The sequence below is a fragment of the Rhynchophorus ferrugineus genome, unplaced genomic scaffold (assembly GCF_030347505.1).
Source record: "Rhynchophorus ferrugineus isolate W39M unplaced genomic scaffold, kcgeb_rfMv2 rfM2, whole genome shotgun sequence".
NCBI lineage: Eukaryota > Metazoa > Arthropoda > Insecta > Coleoptera > Curculionidae > Rhynchophorus > Rhynchophorus ferrugineus.
In genome coordinates, this window is record NW_027472581.1 from 18,660,147 (window position 1) to 18,687,907 (window position 27,761).

General features: G+C 30.5%; 3 protein-coding genes across 4 annotated transcripts; 2 read left to right on the forward strand and 1 right to left on the reverse strand.

Annotated features, from left to right (window-relative positions):
* Window positions 1–463: 463 nt before the first annotated feature.
* LOC143190056 (putative acyl-CoA-binding protein) lies at window positions 464–6,971 on the forward strand. 2 transcript variants are annotated; one of them, XM_076394139.1, is made up of 4 exons: window positions 464–604; window positions 3,815–3,836; window positions 6,502–6,616; window positions 6,683–6,971. In XM_076394139.1, the coding sequence occupies exons 2-4, from the start codon at window positions 3,822–3,824 to the stop codon at window positions 6,820–6,822; spliced, it is 270 nt and encodes an 89-aa protein (XP_076250254.1). In that variant the 5' UTR covers window positions 464–604; window positions 3,815–3,821; the 3' UTR covers window positions 6,823–6,971. The 2 variants fall into 2 exon arrangements, with proteins under 2 accessions (XP_076250254.1, XP_076250255.1); XM_076394140.1 differs by lacking the exon at window positions 464–604 and adding an exon at window positions 1,874–2,195 and having other exon boundaries at window positions 2,359–3,836.
* Window positions 6,972–13,502: 6,531 nt separating this feature from the next.
* Window positions 13,503–27,596, reverse strand: LOC143190810 (uncharacterized). The gene is made up of 12 exons (XM_076395377.1): window positions 27,408–27,596; window positions 26,891–27,356; window positions 26,335–26,690; window positions 26,097–26,281; window positions 25,840–26,043; window positions 21,991–22,210; window positions 21,795–21,938; window positions 21,603–21,706; window positions 21,458–21,526; window positions 17,473–21,402; window positions 17,081–17,422; window positions 13,503–17,022 (listed from the first exon to the last, which is right to left on the reverse strand). Exons 1-12 carry the CDS (start codon window positions 27,540–27,542, stop codon window positions 13,674–13,676), a joined length of 9,504 nt encoding a protein of 3,167 aa, XP_076251492.1. The 5' UTR covers window positions 27,543–27,596; the 3' UTR covers window positions 13,503–13,673.
* Window positions 22,356–24,365, forward strand: Ubox5 (U-box domain containing 5). Its single transcript, XM_076394132.1, has one exon. The coding sequence runs from the start codon at window positions 23,029–23,031 to the stop codon at window positions 24,214–24,216; it is 1,188 nt and encodes a 395-aa protein (XP_076250247.1). The 5' UTR covers window positions 22,356–23,028; the 3' UTR covers window positions 24,217–24,365.
* Window positions 27,597–27,761: the final 165 nt, after the last annotated feature.

Here is a 27,761-nt window from a genome sequence, read left to right on the forward strand (position 1 = left end):
ACTCTTAAAATTAATCTTTATGTTTCGAGACTGCCTACAGTGGTTTCTATTTATTTTTACATTAATTTTTATCTAAGACTTGATCATTTACATTGTAACATTAAGTAGGTATTCGATAGGATAATTGAATTATAATAATATATAAGTAAATGTAATATATACAATATCTCCAAAGTATATATTCAAGTAAATAATCTATTGTGGCTTTTATTCTTGGACAAAACTTTCCTAAAACTCTCATTTAAAATAATCTAGTATTCTCCGAAATAAAAAGGTTATATCATCAATTTTATTATATATCCAAAGTACGTTTACGTGTCCCTAAAAAAACGATATTTTTGTTTAAAAATTTAGGCAATTGAAAGAGGACAAGTCAGTGTTCAACTTTGAGCTTTTTCCAACCGATCGAACTATATTCTATCCTTATCGCCTACAGGCGGAATAAATAAAGATGGCGAATACAGGTTGTCAAGCGACTGCGCGCGCCGCTATTTGCAGATGTTCCTTCAAAATGCCAGTGCCGGGCTACTGTTTGTTCATAGCGCGTTAGGTAGTTGTCTGTTTAAGTTGCACGTTTTTCCGTTTCCCGTTTTTTAATTAACCTGTAAGTAACATTGTTTAGACTATTAAAAAGATCAATCATTCCATTTAAGTGATAAAGTTCATTCTGTAATTATACAGTCTATTTTAAACATGACTCATTAATTAGTTTATAATTTAGTGACCAAAGAGTGAGACAATTTATTTTAACCTTTCCGTTTTAATTACTTAATACCGACTCATTTTGTTTACGATAATGTTTTTAGGCTTTAGGGTTTTCGTACATTATATATAAGAGAATAGGTCTATAAATAAACGGAACACTAACAGTGATTTATGACTTTTAAATTAATAAGAAACAATTGTTTCGGCATTTTCGTATAGTGGCGTTAAAATGTCAGAAAATTGAAATCTTAGGTATTTAAGTAAGCGGACGAACTTGTTATGTCAACCGTTAATGTTTTGTTGAAATTCATATTCGCTAACTATGTACACGTTAATTTAATTACGTTTACACGTAGTGTCCATGCTTATGAAGAGAGCTATATGTATCTTATAATAATTAAAATATCGGTAAATATTTACAAAAATGGATTGAAGGTGACTTTGAGATACTTATTAAGAATTTTTTGATTCAATATATTATAAGCGCAGATCTGTGTATTTCTTATCGTTCCTAATTAAGAATAATGTAGTTGCTAATTTTAGTTTTTATTTTTACAAAAATAATATAGTCTATCAATATATATTGAATCAATACCAATATAATGTAATGGTATTACATAGTACTGTTAACGTATCGCTTTTTCATATATATAAATTATAATTACTTTATATAAAGTGAAGTAAACCTAAGTAATATAACGGAGTAAGCCACATCTTAAAGGACTTGTTTTTAACCAACGGTTGATGTTATTTACACCACGAACTGGGCCCGATTGTACCTAAATTTTCATAAAAATGTTTTTTTTGCGTTTTATGGTCGCCAGTTCATATTAAAATTGGATTTACGTAACTTGCATATATGAATTCAACATTCCGAACTTACGGTAAAGTAGTCATAACAATATAATTTTTAAAAAATATGAATGTTGACCTGGTTACCGAATCACATCACCTTATAAGGTTTTTATTTATTTCTAGATAATTCTTAAAATTTTATTTATATAAAGTGATAATTGTCAATGTTGATTTTGATTTCCTGTATTACCAGGTGTTTAAAATATGCATTTATATTTATAAATATCTTACTTTAATATTACTTAATAATTGATAATGATTTTACAAATATTATCTCATATATCAATCGTATAAGTCAAGATTTGGCATATTAATATTTGACACATTTACAAACATATTAGTGAAAATAAAATCCGATAGAATTCTTTTTAGTCCTTAATTATTTTTAATACTTTATCTTTCAAATTGTTTTTATCCAAGCCTGTTCTTAAAGTCCCGTTCAAATTTTGAATCAATTAATCGAAGGTTTTGCTAGGACTAAATTGGTATCCTGATGATAATTTCTTCCGTAATGACGGTTACTATGGCAACGTAATTATAATAAACTGCAAATAAGCCTAAAAGGCTTAATATTTTTGTTATCGCTTCGGAATAAAGAGTACATAAAACATTTCTCCGTTAAAATGAAATATTGTGTAAAAACGTCAAGTCAATCTAATGCCTATTATGAGTTTTGGGAATACGGAGATGGAAACTAAATGTTTATATACAAAAAACCTTTAATGGTAAATCTTTGCCATAATCATATGAATAATCTTTCAAAATTAGGTGCGGTGTTTATTTTTAAAATGTTTTTATTTAAATATCTGCCGATCCTCTATTAAATGATATTTAATATTAAAATAACTAAATATTAAATAACCTTCCCACATTTCAGTTTTTGTCGTTATATAAAATATACGAAGACCATCTTTTTTTTAATGTTTTTGAAACTACTTTTCTGTATATAATTTATCATTTTCGCTTCTTTTCGACATAGTAGTGACAATCTTTTGTCGAAGTCTTTTTAACAGGTGATATGGCTGGTTTAACAGCTAACCAAGTTGATGATAACTTTGTAATCAATTTCAATATATAGAGTTTCGAAATATGTGAATAAAAATGAATAATAGTGATTGGTTATCAGTAACGCATTCTCTTAACCCTATTTTGTAGAACAGTATCGATCTCAATCATGAAAAACCAAACCGCTATTGGTATAACCTATAAAATAACCTTCCCACTTCTTCATAATTACATTCAGTTTTTGTGGTTATATAAAATATAGGAAGACCATCTGTTGCCTTTTTTAATGTTTTTGAAACTACTTTTCTGTATATAATTTATCATTTTCACTTCTTTTCGACATAGTAGTGACAATCTTTTGTCGAAGTCTTCTTAACAAGTGATATGGCTCATTTAAGAGCTGACCAAGTTGATAGTAACTTTGTAATCAATTTCAGTATATAGAGTTTTCAAATGTGATTAAAAATAAATTATAGTGATTGGTTCATCAGTAACGCACTCTCTTAACCCAACTTTGTAGAACAGTATAGATCTAAATCATGAAAAAATTAAACCGCTATCGGTTTTAATATACATTTAAATCGTCTCATAGTAGCTATAACAAATCAGTTAACACATATCTGCAGTCGCCCTGTTTGTTTTAACATTGTTTTTTTTTTCAAAGCAATTAACTATTCCAAAATCCGTTCATTCAAGGTACATTTTCAAGCTTCTATCTTGATATAAAATACTAATTCAACAGAACTCCAAAGGAAATTAACTTCACTGATTAGTTTTGGAAGTAATTATTCAATGATTATTCAATAATTCAAAACTTTGTCCAAAATAAGATATTTTTTTACCTACAGAATCACATAAACTGTCTTCACCAAAACTAGTAACGTTTCACGTTAGTAATACCAACTAATATAAATCCTTTATTATTAAGTGCCGTACCTAATATAATTAAAAGCGTAATAAAATCAGAAGGTGGCTTCAACGTTTCAGTTGTTTTTTTCTTTCCGTAAAACTATATTATAATTATAAGTTTCATTATTAATGAAACTTTTTCTACCGTTATGCATTTTTTATTATTAAATGACTAATACAGTTGCGTGTATATTAAACGCATAATGATTGTGCAAATTTTCCATTTCCCACCGTTTCCATGACAACCGGAATGTGGTACATTTATTCGAACCAAGGGCAAATGCCCAATATTTATTATTCGCACTTTACACTGTCGTATAAACGTTCTCTTTTGTTTCAGATACACCATGTCACTCGACGAAGTAAGTATACAGATCTCAATATCAACATAACAATAATCCCCCAATGATAATTTCAATAAATCCATTATACTTGAACGATGCATTATCATTTTAATATATGACATGGTGAAACTACGGTTAAAAATATAGTCATCCGTTATGTTGCATAATATACACGGTTGATTTTACGCAATAGTTTTTAATCAGTTTTTTTAAAAATTTTATTTCCTGTTTTCATTAAGAAAATAATTTAGTGGTGTAATTGCAAGTTAAAATTTATAAGCATGGTATCTGCCATCTGTTATATCATAACTGATTTTATGTAGAAAATTTAATCATGTTTTTTTTTATTTTTATTTATTTTTAATTTATTTGTTCATTAAAAAATATAATATAGTGACATAATTGTACTGTTGCCAATTGTTTTTCGTGATAAAAGGGAAAATGAGAATATAGAAGTCAAGAAGTCATAGATTGTATTCTTTTCGATAGTACTAATAATATAAAACTTAGAATTATGGCTGATTTTTGCTTAATTTAATATAATATGGAATAATTTTTCGGATATGTTTTAGATGTATTATTAATAGAAAAAATATTTTTATTTAAATGACTGCCAGGGATGATTAAATGGATATCAGTAGGGGGCCACAAAATTAGTAAACGTGTCTCTGTAGTACCTTCTGTTAATACTATTAACTATTGTTTTGTATAAATTTTGTGTAAAAAATAGTATATCGTATGAAATTAAACTAATATTATACAGTGGAATAAACCACAATTAATTATGTATTTTCAATTTTGCTCGATGACTATTTATCATTCCAATAATTTAGGCGTATAGGACGTTTGGTTTGACAAAAAATAACATCTTATGGCTCCATTTCAATAAATTACGTCAATTGAATCAAGGTTGAACCTAAATGATAGTAGAATGATACATCAGGAATTTATAGAGGGTGTAATATTACTTCCTAAGCAAGTTTTACAATACGATTTATGATATTATGATTTATAGTTATTTATATTACTAATAACACTTTGGTCAATTGATTATCATCAAAATCGAATTAATTTTGATATGGTGGGACTCTCATTTAATATATCTAGTTTGTTGGTTTAATCTATACAGCTTTTAGCAACAACTTATTTCTACAGCAATAAGCATTGATAGACGTTCATTTCCCTAAAGCAGAAATAGATCCTCAGTTGCCAGAAGTCTCAGCAACATTAAGGAAGCTAGTGGTCTTCCTTCCTTAATGAAGACTTTTCTTTTCAAATACTTTTTCAATTATATTGTTGCCTCAATGTCTATTTCCTAAAACTACTTCTGAATGTAATAATATTAACGATATAATGTAATTTAATTACGGTTTTCTTTGGAAATTATTTTAGCACCTCAGGATTGTTATTAGTTTAATTAAAAACATTTAAAATACATAAAACATTGTAATGGTCTATAATTTAGTGATGATTCTTTAAAATAGAATTTTTGTCCGAAATGTGAATTTGAGTATGAACATTTTTAATAAGATCATATGATTTTGACCTTTTGCATCTTGTAAGCCTCAGCACATTTTTTTGACAAAATAGTAAATTATGATTCGTTCATAATCCTTCGTGTCTCTGCTTCAGTTGCTAGTGTATTTTATGTCGGCATATGACCCTTATCACTAGAAGATGTTGAGTGTTTCCTATTTGGAGGTGTTAACATAAGGATAATTGATAAGATGATTTATAAAGTTCATAGAAAGAGCCTTATATTGCTAGAGATGTCATCAATAGAATTCTACAAAATCACATTACTGCCGCTATTTCTCATGTATCAATTCTTAAGTCTTTACAAGTGTAACGCAGTTGTTTTAACAAATATATTTACAATATTAAAATTGATCACAAATAAGAACTATGAAAGAAACTACTTGGGACATAACCTAAACATGGCTAATGTCAAATATCAAATAATGAAATAATTTCATCATAGAGTCCGTTCAATAAAACAGTGAACTCATGTCACCTAAATTTATGACGTCAAAACATCTCAATGTTGCCGCATCAACTTTGAGTTTTAGTTCATTTTGGCTTCTAATTCTAATTTAAATAAAATAATAAAACAATTTTTTTTTATCAAATATAATTTATTTTAACATTATAGTGCATCTAATAACTTTATAGTCCATATAAGTAACTGATTAGAGAGGAAATCTTCTGACTCTATCTAATGGCTTCGTCATTTTCAATAAGCAGCAATTTGAAATGAAAACAAGGGAAATGCCAAAACAACGTTTGCTGGTTTATAACCTATAATTAGTATCATTAATATTTTAAAGAATTTTGCAAACAGTATCTCTTTTTAACTAATATAAAATGTGTAGAAAAATATTGTCTAATATAAAATAATATAAGACAATTTTCGCTAGGCAACACATTCAATAGTTTGATGACGTGAGTTCACTGTTATTTTCAATAAATTATATGTCATGTATAGGTTTTTTTTCAATAATGACAGGTTTGTGTGTGAGGTGTTGACGATATTATTATTTGTTACTTGAAATATATGCCATTATCTATGGAGGATCTTATAATTCTTGATCTTGTAAAATAAAAATTCTATATAATCGTCAGCCGTTAATTGTCATAACCATTACAGAAAATTCAAATAACTAAAAAGTTGATTTTTTTACAGCGTTTCAACAAAGCTGCCGAAAATGTCAAGAACCTGAAATCGAAACCATCCGATGAAGACTTGTTGGAACTCTATGGATTATTCAAGCAAGCCACAGTCGGTGACGTAAATACCAGTGAGTCCCTCAAAATATCACTAAACTCGTTTTGTTTTACGTGATTGTACTTATTTTTATTTTTAGGCGCCCCTGGCTTGCTAGATTTGAAAGGAAAGGCCAAATGGAACGCGTGGAACGGCCGCAAGGGATTGTCCCAAGACCAAGCCAAAGAGCAATACATTGCCAAAGCCGACAGTCTGGTCAGCTCATTGGGCCTTGCTTAAATTATTTGTAAATTTTTCTAAACTTTTATACATTTGCATCCACTTTCTAAGTAAACATACACAGTTACTTAAGACTGTTTAAGTAAGCTATCCTAATTGCATTTAATGTAACATTATTTTAATAAAATATTTGTTATATAAAAATATAATGGCGTTATTATTTATTATTAACTAATATTTAGCTGCTTTTTTGTAAGTAAGATAAACCAAACTATTTAATCAAGTACAATATGTGACACAATTTTTAACCTTCTTCGAAAAAGTTTGGCAGTATATTTTTTTACTGTATGTTTGCCTATTTCTCCTCAATTCTTTTTTTAATCGAAAGAGTGCACTTCCGAGGTGGTCCCATTGGAACCAGGATCTGTTGGGGAAGGGGGGAAATGGGGAAGAAATCTCAAATTTCAAAGGCACGTACAATGTTTTCACATATTTTTTTATCTACAATAATCAGATATTTGTGTATAGTGTTATCTCCGAGCTGATGTGACGGAAAATCGGAAGTCGTTCAGTGCAAAAACCATTCAGATTACTTTTTAAGCACAAAATATAGCGTATATGACCTCGTAGAAATCTTGTACACAACTGTTTTTATGGTGTGGTAGCTAAAGCGTTTAGCTCCCAGACGGTGGTCGCGGATACGATTCCCGGCTGGGACAATACAGTTTTTTCTAGTTTAGTTGGAACATTTGTCAAATCATTTAGACTAGGTAGCGGGCCCCAGTGTCTGAAACATTTCTTATTTTCAACAATTGATTCTTTATTCCTATTTTTCCTCATACGGGCTGTACGTTTACTTGGGCTACTTAATAACTGTGTAATTTATTGAGAAAACATCTAACACTAAAAAGAGAAAAATAAAATATTTTTACAAAGAAAATTGAACCGACTTAAAAAAATAAGCAAGTGGCTAAAAAGTAAAAAATAATCAAACTTAGACCTTTAACACAAAAAAAAAACGTTTTAAAATAAAATATGTAGGTAATAATACTTGTAATAACTAAATAAAAATCAGTTTGAAGGCGGTGCCGAGCCCTCAAAGAATACTAAAATATTAATATAATTTTATGTCATAAACATATAATTAAATTAGGAACAAAACAAATTTAATTTAGTATAACTGTTTGGATACGGTAATTTTTTTGTAAAAATATTTTTTCTAACATAAATAAGATTATCTGTTTTGAATTCCTTATTCCATTGTTAAAAACATTGTCTATTGATATGGTTGTCCAATACGTTATATTCTTTAGTAAAAGTGTAAATACAATTTATGTTTAAAAGCTGTAATACTCCACAATGACAGCCAACATCCTGATTTTAAAAGAAACGTATGAAAATTAATTTTAGACTTAATCAAATATAAATTAAAAGTTTGTGCTGATTTAAAATTTAATGCTGTATTTCTTAGACTACAATTTAACGAAATTTTCTCGTTTTCTCTAAATTAAGTGATGCTATATTAAAAAAACGCATTTTAGAAGAAAAAACAATGAATTCTATTAAAGCGTTAGCAAAAAACACAGAGGAATTAGAAGTGTATCTCCCGTGTATTACCTGTGAAAATGTTTAGCGTTCATTTGCCACCAGAGGGTGCGACTGGCAATACGAGTAGCGAGGAATTTAAAACATTTTTTAATAATAATAGCCGTAATAAAAATAGTAAAAATAAAAAGGCAATAAAATTTTTAAAATACATTTTATTTAAATATATGTAAAATTTACATTGCAAATATTATTTCAGAGGAGAATTCTTAGAATTTTCTGTTTAATGACAATATATTATACTAACAATACATTAAAACGTAATATAACAGATTTAACACAAAACTTATACTTTTAAATATACAAAGTTTAATAACTATTGAACATGGAACATTTTATATTGTTTTAAATATAATTCGGCCAAATTCAGAGTATAGTACAATATATATGTTGAAGGCTAGTTATATTGAAATGTCTTGCTCAAAACAGTTGTGCATAATCTGGGAATTAAATAGAACAATCGAGATATAATTTATCAACAAAGTAAAAAAGTCTCTGGCTTTGTCAAATTACATCATACTGTCGGGCTTTAATAACTTCACTGTTCAACTCAATGACGTTTCCTAACATATTTGGATCAATGTTTTCCTTCTTCTATGCCACAGCTAAAACAAGGTTTGTAATATTTTACAAATCAGTTACATATAATTAACATTATAAAAGACCTACAATTTAAATAACAACTGGAAACCGTATCCCTGTTAAGCAATGATCTTCTACATTTCGGTTTGTACTTATCCTGTGTAAAATGTACATTACAAACCATTTTGCTCTAATTTAAGACCTCACAAGAGATTCCCATCAGTTTTTCATTATTTATTGCTAAAAACCATTTATGACATAGTACAGGGTCCCTAGGAAAGCTGAGTATTCTATTTGAAATGGTACCACATCCAGGGACGCAACACTTGAGATGTTTTAAGATTTAAACACATCATTTTAACTAAAAAAGAACCCTAAAAACACAGTTAACAAAATAAGAATATTTAACAAGTAAGTTCATAAGTTTTTTATGTTTGCTTTGTCAGCAATGAAAGAGACGCTTTCAACAAAAGCTTGGTGAAAAAAATTAAACCGAAATTCTTTGTATATAAATCAAATTGTTTCTATAGGAAGCATAGAATTACCAAAAAAAACCAAAATATCCAGTAAATGTTTGATTATTTTCATCAAATATAAACATACATCCTCTTATTTTTTAGAATAGCCTTCTGAAAGCAGAGTGTCAAATTTCAGCTTTGCTACCAAATTTATACCTCGAGTCACCTAGTAGCAAATTAAGAAACTAAAGCACTGTATCGCATGCGTCCATTTAAGATACTCTTCTAAATTCTCAATATTTTGTGTCATTAATCAATAATACTCTAAAGAAAGCAATTTATGGATATTTAGACAATCTTAAAGCTGACAAAGTAGAGTTTTTAATAAATGACTTGTTATAAAAATTTATTTATATCTTGCATTGCCATTTCAATTTTTCTCCCCTCATCTTGGAATGATGAGTGGCAGACGAGATGAACGTTTTCACCAGGATATAAAACAGATAGAAACAGGTTTATAATGAAAGAGGATTCTACTGTTCACTAGAAGAAAACTCAATATTTCGTTATTTTCTTTCAGAATATATGGCTCATTTTTTCTATTGACCACATAAACATATTTTATTACACACATACAAACATAAACTATTTTGATTCATTATTTATTTGCGGTTTGGTCTCAACCATCGTAGAGTCAAAACGTGTTTTTCCCATCTCGAAAACAACTCTCTACAAAAATACCAAGTAAAATAGACCGTGATAAAATACACCTGTGTTTTATTACGGTCAACCGTTAAGGTCTCAAAAAGTATCCAGGTACGCGTTACGACGACTCGGTCAACCTAAAGTGAACTGAATACGTGCCGCGAAACAAAAAAGTTCCAAGTTTCGCCCTTATAATACTACTAGTAAAAACAAGAACTCTTGTAAAATATATACAAATATCAAAACAAAATGGATCCATCTGCACTTACGAAAGAAGACAATGTGTTAAAAGCAAGTAATCAGCTGTTAAATCGAGAACTGATGGAACTAAGGAAAATATTTGCAGCGATGCGATTGCATGCGCAATACCAAGAAAATTAAGAGAAGAGTATTTCACCGACGAGAACAAACTAGAACGAGCAACTCGAATGGACAGAAGTGAAGAATAAAAAGAGGAAGAAATCTGAGATGACACCTTCTCCACTGCTAAGAAACTATCGTAGAGAACATAAAAAAGAAGCTAGAAAACTTATAGAAGGAGTAGCCACTAACCGAGTGCAGTTTAAAGTTCTGTCAAATAATGACGTTACTTATACAAATGAAATAGATTATAGAAGTATAAACCTCTGATTCAAAGGAAATATTATAAAGAGACGACGGATGATCCATTCAGTAAACTCGAATTTCATACATATCAATTAAAAAGTGTTAAGTGGTACAGAGTATTTACTAGGACACTGCCGTCAATAAGTCAGGATGATATCAAATGTGAACTAGAGGCCCGCGAACATAAAATCGCGACCATTACGCCTATAGAGAAAAAAAACGATAAACGCAAGTAGCGAAAAACTTATTAAGCCTTGCCGCTGTTTTACATCGATTTAGTACAAAGTGAGAATATTAAAATGATTTATGACGCAGAATACCTAATAAATATTAAATAAAAGTAGAACCCTGAAGAAAAATAATAGTATTCCCCAATGCACAAGCTGCCAACGGCTTGCACATACTAAAAATTTCTACAGTAGGGTACTTAGATGCGTGAAGTGTGACTTAGATGCGTGACACAAATCTATGTAGACAGTAACGCAATAGCGTAGCAACATGTGCATTATGCAACGAAAATGCACACCCTGCCAGTTATAAAGGGTGTGTAGTGTACCAGAGGAAAATAAAATAATTTCAGCCAAATAAAATTAAAGCTGTACAATAATTAACACAACGCGACACAGCTCAAAACACAGCAAAGCCATATGCCATTAAAAAAACTATAAGAAACAACAATTCCAACGGTAAAAGTATATACTACAAAAAGGGCGATAATAGCGATAAACAAGATTAAAAGTAAAAAAGCAGAAATCTGTAACCAACAAGCCAACCATCGTCGACATGATAAAATTGCTCAGTGAATTTCAGACTGAAATGTGACACAATTTCAATCAGTTAGCACATAGGGTAGACAATTAGAAAAACCCCCAAAACAAGTTAAAGAAAAACAGAAATGAGTAATTAATTCTTAAGAATTATAACATGGAACGCAAATGGGCGAAATCAGCGAGTCCGTGAACTAAAACTATTTCTGAGAACAAATGACATATACATAGCTCTCATATCGGAGACTCACTTTAAAAAAAAACATTAAAATAATGAGTTATGATGCATACTGGACAGTCCACCCTAGTGAACGTACTAGAGGCGGAACAGCTGTAATAATAAAACAGAATACACGCAATATTGTTATATCTATACGTTTATACAATTGTTTCAATATGCATAATATTTAAAACGCATAACATACAATATAAAAATAAATATATTCTAAAGAAAAAAATGTATATAAATAATTATCAAATTATTTATGATATTGAAATCACATAGCAGGTTGTTATCAATGGTTACAACGTCCTATTTTTTAACACTATTTTGTGTGAGTGGTTCATTAGTTTTACGTTCACCTTTAAATTCGATTTTTAATTTACGTACATCTATCGTTATAGTTGTATTTAATGATAACTATAAAATCTTAATTAAACGATCATAAAAGTAGAATTGTCTAATTATAATTAACTTTTTACTAAAAAAATGATCTTGTGTTAATCCGTTTAGATAATATAGGTATATACGGAATAAAACGTAATGATTACCTTCTAGTTAAACTCCGCCTGGTTTCTCTGTCTAATATGACATTAGGTAGATAAATTTTATTTCAAGAAGCAAAATTAATTCCAAAACAAAACAAATTAATTGAATACAGCATATCGTATGATATTAACTCACTTTTACTTTCTCAAACCCGGTTAATATAATAGCATTCGTAATATTTGAAAATTAATGAATGAAGACAGTGATGTGGAAAAAAATAATATAATCGGATTGAGTTCTATTTAATTCGACAAGTTCTTTTAAAAACTTACATTCAATGGGGCTTGAACATGGTTAATCTTTTTTAACACTTTTCTTTTCAAATCTAAACTTATAAGAAAGTTAAATTTAGAAATATGTAATTATAAAAAATCCCAAGTCAACCTAAAACTTCCAAAAGTATTATATAGAAATACACTTGCGCAAATAAATCAAGCAACACATTAAATTTAAATATTTCTCAGAAATATTATGTTTAAAACTATAATTTAAAAAACAAGAAAGTATTTTTCTATAAAGGATCATCAGCAAAGATTCATCTTTATAATTCACATGGGCATGTTAACTATTAGTCATTCATTCATTCGTTTTAACTGTAATACTATGTTAATAAAGTAAGAATGATATTACTTTTGAATAATATAACCCTGCTGGGCTTTAATTAAATAAGAAAACATATTTCTTAATAAAGGTTAAATAAATCAATGCTACATAAATGGTAAATACAATTTAAGTTACATGATAGGTTGATTAAACAAAAAACAAAACATTCTTCTACTTCACATCTTTATTAGTAGACACTAAATAAAAACAAACTTAGAGTTAACCAGATTTCGTATATACAATATATATAAAAAATCCCAAGTCAACCTAAAACTTCCAAAAGTATTATATAGAAATACACTTGCGCAAATAAATCAATAGACGTATTTTATTTTTGCAACACATTAAATTTAAATATTTCTCAGAAATATTATGTTTAAAACTATAATTTAAAAAACAAGAAAGTATTTTTCTTTAAAGTATCATCAGCAAAGATTCATCTTTATAATTCACATGGGCATGTATGTAATACTATGTTAATAAAGTAAGAATGATATTACTTTTGAATAATATAACCCTGCTGGGCTTTAATTAAATAAGAAAACATATTTCTTAATAAAAGTTAAATAAATCAATGCTACATAAATGGTAAATACAATTTAAGTTACATGATAGGTTGATTAAACAAAAAACAAAACATTCTTCTACTTCACATCTTTATTAGTAGACACTAAATAAAAACAAACTTAGAGTTAACCAGATTTCGTATATACAATATAAATATATCAAAATTTAAAACACTATAAAAATAAAACATCTTCTTTGAAGTTTTTAAATTACATAGCAATTCTACAATCTAAATAGGTTAATAACGACTTACTTTCGCTTTCTAAGCGATCTTGTGCTTGTGCTTTCGGTGTTAATTTCTGATACAGTTTTTTCAACGCTTTGATCGTCATTTCTTTTCCTTCCTCTACGAGTTACTGGCTCTTTGATCTCAGATTCGTCATTTTTCTCGGTACGTTTAGTGCTGCGACTGCGAGTTTTAGAGGCCTTTTCCGCAGGTTCATCTCCATCGCCTTTTACACGCCTATTTCTTGTACTCCTTTTGGTGCCTGTTGGTTCATCTTCTTCTGCTTCTTGCTCTTCACTGTTATCAATTTGTTTTACAGTACGTTTACCTCGTGTAGATGATTTTTTACGTTTATCTTTTATAGAACTGGATTCATTTTCATCATCTTCTGCTTTGCGGCCACGTTTTGTTTTGGCTTCCTCTTTATTTGTATGTTCGTCAATTTCTACACTAGGTGCTTCCTCAGGTGCATCATCGGTCTTCTTACCTCTTTTGCCTCCCCGTTTTGCCGGAGATTTTGCGTTAATGACATCTGCTGTATCTTGCTTTGAATCAGCTTCATCAATGTGATTTCTCAAATTTCGCCTACCTTTATTTTCATTTTCATTATTTTGGACATCAAGGTTATTTTTTCTTCCAGATCTAGTTCTAGTTGTCTGCACAACTTCTAAGGACTCGATTTTTTTAGTTTCACTCTTTTTGGTTAGTTTATTCGCCTTCTTGGACGATATAGTAGGTTCTTCAGCTTCAGAACTGCTGTCATTAATTTCAGTTTCTTTAGATTCTTCGGCGGACTGAGTGATACTATCAACATTCTTAGTTTTTCTACCTACTCTGCCACGTCGTGTGGTAGGCACGTATTCATGAATTTCGTTTGTCTTATCAGACTGTGATTCTTCTGTAATATCAGCATCCTGAGTTTTTTTGCCTGATCTACCACCTCTCTTATTCGGCAGCCCAGATTTGCTGCCTTGAGTCTGCTTGTCTTCATTGGTCACTGTGTCTGGATGTTGCCTCGTGGATCTTCCAATTCTTGTTGGTATTTCTGTTTCGTCGTTTTCGGCATCTGATGAAGAAGAAACTGTCTTTGTTCTATTTGACTTTTTAGCGTTTGAACTATCGTCTGTTGTAATTGCATTCTTTCTTTTATCTCTTTTCCTTATGGGAGACATCTCAATTTCCGTTATCTTCATCGCAGGACTCTGTTGAGCTTCATCATTCAATTTATTTTTGCGTGTTCTGATATTTCGTTTTAACACTGGCTTTTCATTCACTTTCACAATTGAAGCATTCTCAGTTATTTGATCATCTTCGGATATCTGAATGGGTTCTGTGACTTCTAATTCTGTTGCTTTTTTAGTTATTTTGCGTCCCTTCTTTATCGGTGTTTGTATAATGGGAGTACTGTGCTTCATATTTTGTACTGATAGTTTACCTTCTTCGGACACGGCAGGGCTCTGTTTAACGTCATCGTTTAAAGCATTTCTACGAGTTCTAGTATTTCGTTTTACTGGAGGTTCTGTACTCTCTGTCGTAACTGAAACAACAAGCTGCTCAATATCGACAAACAACGTATCTTCTGTAACTGCTTTGGTTGATTGATTTTCTCCAGATAACTGAGTAAGTTCCTCGTTTACTGGTTTTGCTTCTTTTTTAGATGTTTTGCGTTCCTTCTTCATTGGAGTATTCACATCTTCTACTAATAGTAAATTATCTGATTTCGTATTTTTCTTGATAGTTTTGCGTGTTTTCTTCGTGGGTGGGCTTTTCTCATCAGATTTACCGCTTGGATCGATCAGTTTCTCATCCAACACAGGACTTTCATACACTCGTTTTTGTTTCCGAGTTTTACTCGTCTTCTTGGGGGGTGTTTCGATGGGAGCTGAAACATCTTCGTCCGATTTAAACCTAACCGATTTAGGTGGATTTACTTTAGGAGTGATGGATTTTGATAAATTACCCTTGACAATGCCACTGCCGTGAGATTCTTCGATATTATTGGGTGTTTTCTCGTAATCTAGTTTGGTTTTTTTAGGTGATACTTCATTACTGCCTTGACTTGATCTTCCCTTTGGACTCAATTTTTTCTGCTTAGCACTACCGATGTCTTCAACCTGGCTTGATTTATCTGGAGTCACGGATTTCGCCTTAGTTCTAGCCCTTGAATGTTTCAAAGGAATTAAGTGTGGTGGTTCAGACTTCCTTCTGGAACTGTTCTGAAGGGACTTTTCCACACCCCCATAGCTCTTTCTTCTATTGTTAACATCGGAGATAGTTTTGATTGGTGAAACGCTCCTGCCCCTTTTTATTAGCTGTGGTTTGTCCGATATTTTTGAAATCAAGCTCTTATTCGCTTCCCTCTCCTTATAAATCATATTAGTTTGTTCATTTACCCATTCTTGTACCCTTGGTGAGCTGACTGGTTGATCACCCATCGTCTTTCGCAAATTTAAACTTTGTAGAGCGCCTTTGAATGGACTTAAGCTTTTCCCTTTATACGATCGCAGGGGCTTTTGTCCCGTCAATTTACTGAACACGTCCCCTGAATTTTCTATATCGCTGTTACCTTGATATAGAACTTCTACGCCTGAAACGTTAAAAATATTTGCCACACCACTGACATTAGCCAGATTATTTCTAGGCGACCTTTGACTTCTTGGCGATACAAATTTCTGGAGATTAGGTATATTTCTGAGATCATTTTTGGGTGTATTTTTCTTAGATTCGACCAAGTTCCTCAAATTTGGTATATTGCGCAAATCGTTACCTGGGCTGTTCTTCTGGAAAATTCTCTTAACCCCAAAAACGTCAGTTAAATCATTTTTAGGAGTATGTGACTCGAGATCTTTCACACTTGGTATATCTCTCAGATCATTTAAAGGGCTATTCTTTTCAAAGATCCTTTTTACACCAGTTACGTCTGTTAAATCATTTTTGGGTGTTTTTTGTACTTTCGGGGACATCAATGGTTTTAAATTTGGTACTTTAGTGAGATCGTTTTTAGGCGATTTCTGTGTCTTTCCTTTACGCGTAGATTCTGATTTTGTAGGTGTGTTTGTCTTTGCCCTCTTTGCATCCTTGATAAAACTTTCGTTCGTCTCTCTTCGACGTTTTCTTGATCGAATTACATTTTCCTTGATACTCTCAAATAATCCAGGAGTATTTATTGGGGTTTTAAATGCCTCTTCGTTCAACTCAGAAATCATTAATTTTTCTGGAGTTACTGGCGTTATATCTTCTGTTAACGGCTGATAAACAGAAGTGTTTGTCTTCGAAGATAAACGTTTCGATTTTAAAGCGGATTTAGGAGTTTCATCTTCCAATGCAAAGGAACGTCTGGGAGTTTTGGAAAAATTCAACGATCGTGAAGCCCTACAAAAAAAATATTTTCAATTACGAAGTGTTGTACGAAAAATTGTATACGAAATACCTTTGCTGCACTGGAGTTTTACTTGACTTCACCGAGTTTGACGATTTTTCTTTTACATTTGCAGAAACTGATCCCATACTATGCCGGCAAGATATACAGCTATCTTCATGAGAAATTGATTTTTTACGACGAGATGTTCGTCTGTTTTCAGTAGCACCGGAGGTGTTATTTAACGTCGATTCACTAGAAATACTAATAACGTTAGCATTGTTGGAACTCAATTCTAATTCCGATTTGTTTGAATCCAACATCGGTTGATTTTCTTTACTTGTACTTGGTTTACAGAAAGGGGTAGAAGTGCACAAAACATCATCAAAGAGAGAAGCTTTAGCTATAGGTGTCCTGAAAAACTATATCAAGTAAAACAAATTATTAATAACTGATAAACTTACATTGAAACAGAAGTAGCACGTTCTTTTTTAATTGAGGTCCGACTTAAGCGTGTATTGTTTTTCACATTAGGCGTAAACGAAAGTGAAACGACATCAATTTCCCTTTCGGTGTCATTATTAATTTCATTTTTCTTGAAACTAGAAAATGACTGTGATGATATCGATATCACTGAATTATCATCGTGATTAGTAACAAGTGCATTCTCGTCATTATTACTACTCCTTAACCCGGTGTTACTAAAAGATCTAAGCGAGCGTCTCGATGAAATACGTTGTACTGGCGAGGGCAGAACTTCCGTGCTTTCATCGAAAATACTGACGCCTACGTACGATCGATCCTTTGTTTTGGATAGGGATTTATGCATATTTAACGTCTCTTCTTGACTATCTATTATGGTGCTGTCTCTTTTGAGTGTCTTTAGTGGACTTGTTTCTAATGTTTCATTGATCAGCTTCGAATTCCTCTTTGTCTCTGATTGATTTAAAAAATCATACTTTGAAATATCCTTTGTGGATTTTCTGGTAGACCTGGTTGATACATTCACCGATTCAACTGTACTTTGTGGCGATTCCTTGAAAGTTGAAGTTACGTTGACAAGCATGGAATCATCTCCATAATTTGACACATCTTTCATGGATTTTCTGGCAGATCTAGTTGATGTATTAATCAAATCAATTGTACTTATCGGTGATTCTTTAATAGCTGGACTTCTTTTGGCGACAACAAAATCTTCCCCATCATTTGAAAGATCTTTTATGGATTTTCGAGTAGATCTAGTTGACATATTTGTCGATTCGACTTCACCTTTTTGCGATTCATCGATATATGAATTTTTATTTGTAAGCAGGGAATCTTCTTCATACATCGAAACATCTTTTATGGATTTTCTCTGTCTCTGCAAGTCCTTGGAAGTTGGACTTACGATGATGACCATGGAATCATCTCTATCATTTGAAAAATCTGTCATTGATTTTCTGGTAGATGGTTTTGTTGATTCTTTGGAAATTGGGCTCATGTTGACTACCTGGGAACTATCTCTATAATTTGAATCATCTCTCATTGATTTTCTAGTAGATCTATTAGATGTATTAATGGATTCACTTTTTGGTGAGTGTTTTAAAGTTAAACTTATATTGGCGATTGGAGAATCTTGTCCATCATTTGAAACATTTTTCATGGATTTTTTGGTAGATCTTCTTGGTGATCCTTTGGAACTTGGGCTCGTGTTGACTACCTGGGAATTATCTCCATAACTTGAATCATCTTTCATTGATTTTCTAGTAGATCTAGTAAATTTATTAAATGATTCACCTTTTGGTGATGTTTTTAAAGTTGAACTTATATTGGCGATTGGAGAATCCTGTCCATCATTTGAAACATCTTTCGTGGATTTTCTGGTAGATCGTCTTGGAGATTCTTTGGAAGTTGGGCCCATGTTGGCTACCTGGGAACTATCTCTATAATTTGAATCATCTCTCATTGATTTTCTAGTAGATCTAGTAGATATATTAATGGATTCACTTTTTGGTGAGTGTTTTAAAGTTAAACTTATATTGGCGATTGGAGAATCTTGTCCATCATTTGAAACATTTTTCATGGATTTTCTGGTAGATCTTCTTGGTGATCCTTTGGAAATTGGGCTCGTGTTATCTACCTGGGAATTATCTCCATAACTTAAGTCATCTTTCATTGATTTTCTAGTCGATCTAGTAGATATATTAATGGTTTCACTTTTTGGTGACTTCTTTAAACTTATATTGGCGATCGGAGAATCTTGTCCACTATTTGATACATCTTTCATGGATTCTCTGGTATATCTTCTCGGTGATTCTTCGGATGTTAGATTTTGGTTGACGACCGTACAATTATCTCCATCACTTGAAATATCATTCATGGATTTTTTTGTAGATCTAGTTGATACATTAACTGAGTCAAGTGCAGTTTTTGGTGATTTTTTTTCAATATGTGGCTCAATAATATTTTCTCTTAAAGACTTCCTAATTGACGTAAAATAATCAGAAAGGTCATTTTCTCGCTGACTGCCACCAGAATTTGGTAATTCGCCTTTATCGTTGAACATATCTTCAACTGATTCAGCTGATTCACCAGACTGAACCAAACTGCTCAGATACTCAGAAGAGCTGGAATTATATTGTACAGGAGATTGTGATTCATCTGTCTTATTACACTTTATGGAATTACTGTTTGATCTTAATGATGTATGTTCCTCAAATGCTGGTAGAACCAAAGATTCCCTCCGAGGTATTGGACTAGCGTTCGAAACATCTAATAATTTTTCTGCCTCTTTTTTGGAATCTTCATTGGCTAGTATCCTACTGTGCCTCAGGTAGTTTTCAGTAGACATATATGAAGTTTCCATTACGCTCTTTTCATGAAACGATGTGTTAGTCACGATTTCTGTTAGTTGATCACTTACAGATTTTCTTGTCTCAAGGGTAAATATGCTATTTGAAGAAGTATCCTTCACACTATGACTTTGCCTAACAGATTTCCTAGTGGAGCTGGATAAAATTTCTTGTGAGTTATTTAAACTGGTACTCCGTCTAAGTGATTTTCTAGTTGACATTTCATAAGTGACTTGTTTCTCAAATGATGATTCAACCAGTGATTCTTTAAGTTTTTCAATTTTATTAGGTGAATTATTCCCTTCTCTATTAATTTTTGGAGTATTTAATTGTTCAATCTCACTAGTGTTAAACCTCAATGATTTTCTAGCTAAAATAGGTGAGTTACTAATTAAAGACACTTCTTTTATTTTCTTGGCTGTAGATGGACTTTTAACGTCATTTTCATTGTCAATTGAATTTGAAACATCATTGTTATCATGGTTATTAGATTCATTCTTCAAATTAGAAGTGCTTAAAGATCTTCTACTTGATTTTCTGAGGTTGTGATCAGTAGAATGTGGATCTTCTAATAAATTTGTTGATTGTTCAGTTTGATTGACTTTAACATGATCAGCATAATCGTTGTTTAGTGAAATATCCTTAGAAAGTATAGCACTTTGAGAATCTCGTTCTAAATTACACACAGAACTATGGTTATTTTGGGGCTTTTCACGGTCCGTAAATGAAGAGTTTTTGATGCTTTTATTTAATGACTCATTCATTTTAACATCTTTTTGTTCATTTATAGATTCTAGGTTAATATCATCATCATTCAATGATTCTGATGCTCTTGGTTCTTGGATATTGGATATTCTCTGCGATCTGCGACTCTCAAGATTACCCTTAACTGATTTGCTTGGTAATTTATTAATAGAAAGACTAGGTGAATCTTTTCCAATATTAAACGCATTCAATTTTAAATTTCTACTTCTAATACTACGTCTGGGTTGAAGTTTCAACACTCTGCCTTTAAGTTGTGGAGAAACATCTTTCTCTTCAACAATGTTAATTGTTCGTCTTCTTCTTGCAGGTACTATGGAGTTGGTTCTATAACTTTTAGTTGATGCTGATAGTGAAATTCTTTTTCGGCCACTGCTATTGCCAGTTAATGTAAGGCAATCTTTGATTTCAAATGGTGAACCCTCAGTTGGAGCTTCTATTGCAAATGAACATTGACTTGCATCAATGTTACTATTCATACTGTTTAATGATTGTTCAGATTTTTCCAATACTTTTGGTCGAGTAATTGAACTAAATTCACGCCGCAGTGTTGGTACTGGAAGAGGAGAAACTGCCACATTTGCTTTAGATGTTCTTTTAGTTCTTGGAGTTCGATTTAGTAAATCACTGTTAGATGAATGAACCAACTCATCTGTTTCAGTTATTGCCAATGAATTTGATGGGTTTAACTTTTCTGTCAAAATTGGAGGGCTCGTCCTTATATTGGTTTTAAATGTGCCCAAAGATAAACGTCGCTTTTTGGCATTTCTAGGGGGTACAACTGTTTTTGAAACTTTAGACCTACAAAATATACCATTAAATTTTGAGAATGGTAATAAAAAAACATGTTACTTACTCTGTTTTACATTTTGGTGAAATTTTTCCTCTAGTTGGTGTTACAAAACTTGGAATTTTTCTGTGCTTTCTAAAAATATATATAATAATTTAAAAAATATACAGTATCACATATTTATATAAATAAAAAAAAGCGGGAAATATACCTTTGGGGTGATGTTTTTTGAGATGTCAAAATAGGGTGTATGGATTTTCTTTGCTTAATGGAATGCTTTATTGATTGTTGAGATAATTTTTTTTCAGCTACGGTCTAAAAGGTGAATTTAATAGAAATATGAAAAATATCTCAGTAGTAATATTTCTATATTTTATGAAATATAAAAAATATAAATACTAACCACATCTTTAAGGCCTGCATTAAAATAATGAAACACTTTCCCCAGAATATCAAATTTGTCCTGATCTTTCAAAACTCTTGCTTTGAGAAGAGGCTTATCATTAACTTTTATTGTTTGTTCAGTATATTTATTTGTTAGTGTGGCCTATAGTAAAGAGGTTATCAATAAATATTTGCATAATTATGTAATAACTTACAAATCCATGATCATCTACATGTAGAAGGGCATGTACATCTTGCAAAAGTGGATGAGCGAACTTGAATCTGATATCACAATCTCTAGAAGATCCAAGAGTATATTCTTCTCCCGCTATTAAGTCGAACGGGGAAGTAGTTTTTCCGTCCTTTCTCACGAAAACCACGTAGCCCGCAGAAGACATTGGTATATTTTCTCTAATTTCCGTTTTCACACTTACGCTTTATGTCACCGTAAATATCTAAAAAATCAGTTACATTTTAAAAAGCCACGCTAAAATAAAACTTATTAGTGGGGGAATTAAATAACAACATCGGCCAATCACGGCAACTTAACAGAAATACCAACAGAAATTCATACAGTTAGAAAATTACTGATGGTTAGAGACTGTTATAGATATCTGCTCGATTATCGAGTTTTTGTAATTTTTCACAGAAGTTTGTTTTGGTTCTATGAATTGTGAATATTTGTACGTCTTCGCGTTTGTTTTATGTGTAAACTCGAGAAATTACATTTAACGAAAGGTGTATTTCGGAAAACTGACATTATAGGTTATGATGTGATAGTGACATATTTACATTTAGATTTGAATTTTTCAAGGTCTCGTAATGAAAAAACAATCCACGAAAATAACCCGTTTTTTGTGTAAATCAAGATTTTCACAATATTTCAATAATAAATTGGTTTGGGCTGTTTTATAACATGATTACATCATATATATATATATTCAGAAAAATTCTTACCGAGAAAACCGCCTACCTCCTACAATGTTCATACAATAACTGGCGCGTTTTTTGCTTTCATTATCTAATGACTGTCTAATGTGGCTTCTTTGTATTCTATATTTTTTAAGTAATGATGTATTGTATAAGAAATAATGATACATATATAAATGTAAAGTGTTTAATTTAAAAAAAATTAGGACAGTTAATTTTAATTTTATGTATTTATAATGTATATAGACACTCATTTGACTAGTAAGGCCTTTTATTTATTATCTCGTGATTGGTGATTTTCAAATATACCGTTACATTTTATAATGTTTAACTTTTTGGATCCCAAATTACTTCCAAAAGTTGATTGTAGCACGAATTGTACTGATAATTATGAGGTTAGCAATCTTATAAGTAATCAATTTGATAAAAAAATACGTGGTTTTATAGCTTATCCATCTGTAAAGCCACCTATAGAATTAGAATTTCAATTTATATGTAACGTAAATATGTATTTTATTGTTGTTAATACCAGTGTTGGCAATTTACGTTGTTCTGGTATTGAAATTTTTTCAAAATCTAATAATACAGCTTATGTATCTATTGCCAAGGCCATGTATGATAAAGATGGTGTTGTGTTTTGTAATAGTAGAAGATATACGACAGATACCCCGCCACCTTTGTATACGCCTAATTATCATTTAGGTTTTTTTAAAAGTAATGCTTTCAGATCCTTTCTGAACGCCACATCGATCAAAATCGTTATTTTTAAAACTGAAAAGTCAGTACCGTGTCTTGGATCGGTCCAAGTGTGGGGTCAAACCTCAAAACTATGTACACCAAAGACGGTAGAAACCGTTAGAAAATTAATGAATTTAAATAAATCTCAAAAGGAGGGAAATGCGAGTGTTACTAATTCAAATGAATATGTGATTCCTGAGGATTTCAAGGATGACTTGACTTACGAAATTATGACAATACCATATACTCTGCCAAGTGGGAAAACTGTGGATCAAACGACATTAGAAAAACACAACCAGGTTGAACTATCCTTTGGTAGAAAGCCCTGTGATCCTTTTACTGGAATTAATTTCACCGATAAATTGAAACCGATACTTAATGTACCATTGAAAAGTAGAATAGATATGTTTCTACTCCAAAATAGTCATAGACCAGAAACTTTTGGTTTAAAAAGAAGTTTGAGGTCAAATTTATCAGCTACTAACTCGAAGAGAATTAAACCTACAGAAGATGACCCTTATTCAGCTTCATCTGATCAATTGGACCTGTTGATAACAAAGGCAAAAAATAATCCTAATTTTATAAGCTTTACTGAAGAACAAACAGTCGATAAAGTGTGTTGCTCGTGCTCAAAAATTGTTGAAAATATTTATAAATTACCGTGTACTCATTATTATTGTAGACCGTGTTTGTTGGAGATCTGTAAAGATTGTATTTGTGTAAAATGTAAAAAACATTTTGTAAGAAGTGCTGTTGAAAAATGTAAATCCTAGAATGTTAATTAAATATAATTTTTTGTTAAGTATTTATTTATTATACATTAAAATTTAGACACCCGAGAAATACAGTGAAGATATTATACTAAAAATATTAATTTGTTGTAATTGCAAATTGGTCAATTAAAAACAGTTCCATATTGTTAGTTTTTTTTTTGTATTATCCATGTTATAAATATAGCCATTCGTAGATGACTAATATTAAACTACGTAGTTAAGGTTGAAATTCCAATTTCATAATGTAGGATGAATTGTTTTTTTGTTGTTGTTTTAATATAAAACAAGAAAAAAGATTTTTGTAGTTCTACTTTTATTAAGCATAAATATATTCGTCATTTAATTATCAAGATGACCACAAAAATGTTGGATAAGGTCCATTTTTTTATATCTTAATAGCCTAAATTTTTTGACAAGGATAATTGTCTCTATCGTTTGCCAAATCATCGGTAGAACAAGTTTTTGTTTCTAAAATGATATTACAATAAAAACACTTATTAAACTATTGTAACTTAATTTATTGACGTACTAAATGTCTTCTAAAATTAGTAAAAACAATAAGTACATTTTTTCATATAAAGGTGAATATTTTAATTATATTTATAAAGTTACTTAGCAATCTAAAACTATTTTTATATGGTCAGAAGCGATATTACCACACAACTATTTTTAATGATGATGACTATTTTTATAATGCTACATTTTGAAATTTATTATTATATATAGGGAATATATAAATAACAAAAAGGTTTGTACATTATTATTTAAATACGAGGTTAAACTACAGTTATTGAAAATAGAAAGACTGATACAAGTTTTTTTTATAAATATTCTCAAACAAATCATTTCTTCCACAAAAAATATAGATATTTCTTGAAAGAAGAATTTTGATTAAGATTTAATGTTTTGTTCTGGTTATTTTATTTAGGTTTTGTCTCTTATATTATTACTGACAACTTAATGAATGAGATAAACAAATACTTTTAAAATAACGATTATCTAATTCGCTTCACTGTCCCCTGTTTTTCACCAAGATATATTTCCATATTCGGTGACGACAAAGAACATCCAAAATGAGCGTCATAATTAGTAATTTTATTAATAATTTGAAGGCCTCCAGCGTTCATATTTAATGTTTTTTGTCACGAGATACAAACCGAACTTTCTGATATGTAAATATTCATATGGTGAGTATATAATTTTCAGTTAGAACTATTAAGGCTAACAGTATTTTTATTTGCAATCATGTTTTAATTCTGTTAAACTTCCCATAATCAACTGTAAACCGAAGATAACGATGATGCTAGTTTAACAAAACCAAACTTTTAGTTAATCAGTTATGTCGCCATAGTTATATTTTTTCATGACATACAATTCAATCAGATTTTATTCACCTGAGTTTCACAAAATGAACTGATATGGTTAAGTACACTTTTCAATAAACAATCACTTGTTCTTCATAGTTTTTTCATTTCATAATTTACTAGGTCCTTTCATTTTCAGTAATTGTGGTTTGACAGTTATATTATTTGCTAATATTTTAGATTCAGCATTTGTTTTAAAATAAGCAATCATTTTTATCCTAACTGGGCATTATATTTGTACATTTGTTGTTTTTAAATTTATATATTCGCTATGGATTCTTTTTTGATGCTCTCCACTGTATTGAAGTGGCTCTGTTTGTGTTTCTTCATACTACTGGAGTCATAAAATCCTTTTTCACACATGCTACATAAATATGGAGTTTCACCAGTATGTATTCGAATGTGCACTGTTAAGTTGGATTTCAACGCGAATGTTTTTTCACAAAATGAACAGGCATATGGTCTAAAATTACATAAAAGAGTGAAAATAATATATCACATTGTAATATTATTTACCTTTCTCCACTATGTGTTCTTTGGTGAACTTTTAAGTGGGATATTTGGGTAAAAGATTTTAGACAGATAGAACAGTTGTACGGTTTGTAACCAGAGTGAACTAAACTATGTGTAACTAATGAACCAGTATGAGCAAATGACTTCTTGCAAATGGGGCAAACATGAGGTTTTTCTCCAGTATGAATCTACAATGTGTTTTTGGTTAGTAATTTATGTTTGGGAACACAAAATATTTTACTTTAAAGTGAGACTGAAGATCTGCTTTTCTTACGAAACCTTTACCACAATCATTACATAAAAATTTCTTTTCACCATGCCTTGATTTATGTCTTTTTAGGAAAGATAATTTCGAGAATGTCCTATTACATATTTCACAATTATATTGTAAATTGTTTGCTTTCGTTTCAGGTTTTATTGTTATAGGTGTTTCGTCATTATTTTCTTCATTTTCTTTGGCATGGAGTTTCTTTAAATGCTGTCTATATGATATATATCTGACAAATATTCTTGAACAAATCTTGCAAGCAAAATTTTGTTTGGATTTGTTTTTATGTTTTTTAAGGTGAATTTGCAGTGACGTAGATTGAATGAAACCTAAAAATATTATTATTTACAGTAAATAAAATTTCAATAAAAATAATTTTGTTACGTTTTGAAATACAAATTCATTATTACATATTATTTATTCTACCACAGCTTTGTTTTATGAAAAAATAGAAACAAAAAAAACCTTCATGCTTCACTTATTATTAAATTATAACTTTGATACTTGGCATTATCATTATTATTAATACCTTTACCACATGTATCACAAATATGAGGCTTTTCCCCTGTGTGTATCATTTTATGTCTTCTTAAATTTCCTTTTAAGCTAAAACTTAAATTACATATATCACACTTATATGGTTTTTCTTTTGTATGAACTCTCATATGCATCAATAATTTGTATCGGAATGAAAATGTTTTTTTGCAATATTTACAAGTAAAATCTCTGTCTTCTTTAACCTCTCCTTTTTTTTTATTCAAAATTGCTTCTTGTCTTAAAAGTAAAGGCGTGCTATCATCTGTATCATCTAAATTATCATCCGATAATGGAAATAGTTCAGGTGGTTTTATTTGTTTTGAATAATCATGATCTTTTAAACAGGTTTTTAAAAAAATTTCATTTTGTATGCATTTACTTTTGAACTCCTGATAATCACTTAAAAATTTTCTACAAGACGAGCAGATATTTTGAGGCAATCTTATATCTAATAAATCCTACAAAAACCCCGTTAATAAGTTAAATATTTCATTCGGAAAAATTAATACCTCTAAAGCAATAAAATCTGTTAAAACTCTTATGATATCCATATTTTGTGATTCAGAATTTTGAATTAATGTAATATCTTCGTTTGAAATACATATTCTACATATTTTTTGGAAATCCCTATATTTTATATCCATTTTTAAAAATTGGAATAGAATTACCTATATTCTTGATATTGTTTTCTTATATTTCTAGGTTAAAGTTTGTTTGGATAATAGTACAGGCAACTAGAAAAACACGGAAAGTTAGTTTTGTGTTTTTGTCAGTATACATGTTATTTTATAAATGCTGTCCGAAGTAATTTTACCCTTGTTTGAGTAATTTATATTTTAAGCTGTAATGAGAACCTACCAGAT

What these genes read in the sequence shown, in the direction of transcription:
- LOC143190056 (XM_076394139.1), top strand. An exon ending in AGTCGGTGACGTAAATACCA is followed by an intron (nt 6,617 to 6,682) that starts GTGAGTCCCTCA and finishes TTTTATTTTTAG; the next exon opens with GCGCCCCTGGCTTGCTAGAT.
- Ubox5 (XM_076394132.1), top strand. Translation starts at nt 23,029, where the DNA reads ATGTTTAACTTTTTGGATCCCAAATTACTTCCAAAAGTTGATTGTAGC.
- LOC143190810 (XM_076395377.1), bottom strand. Translation starts at nt 27,542, where the DNA reads ATGGATATAAAATATAGGGATTTCCAAAAAATATGTAGAATATGTATT. An exon ending in ATCTTCAGTCTCACTTTAAA is followed by an intron (nt 26,282 to 26,334) that starts GTAAAATATTTT and finishes AACACATTGTAG; the next exon opens with ATTCATACTGGAGAAAAACC. An exon ending in CGTGCTACTTCTGTTTCAAT is followed by an intron (nt 17,423 to 17,472) that starts GTAAGTTTATCA and finishes ATAGTTTTTCAG; the next exon opens with GACACCTATAGCTAAAGCTT.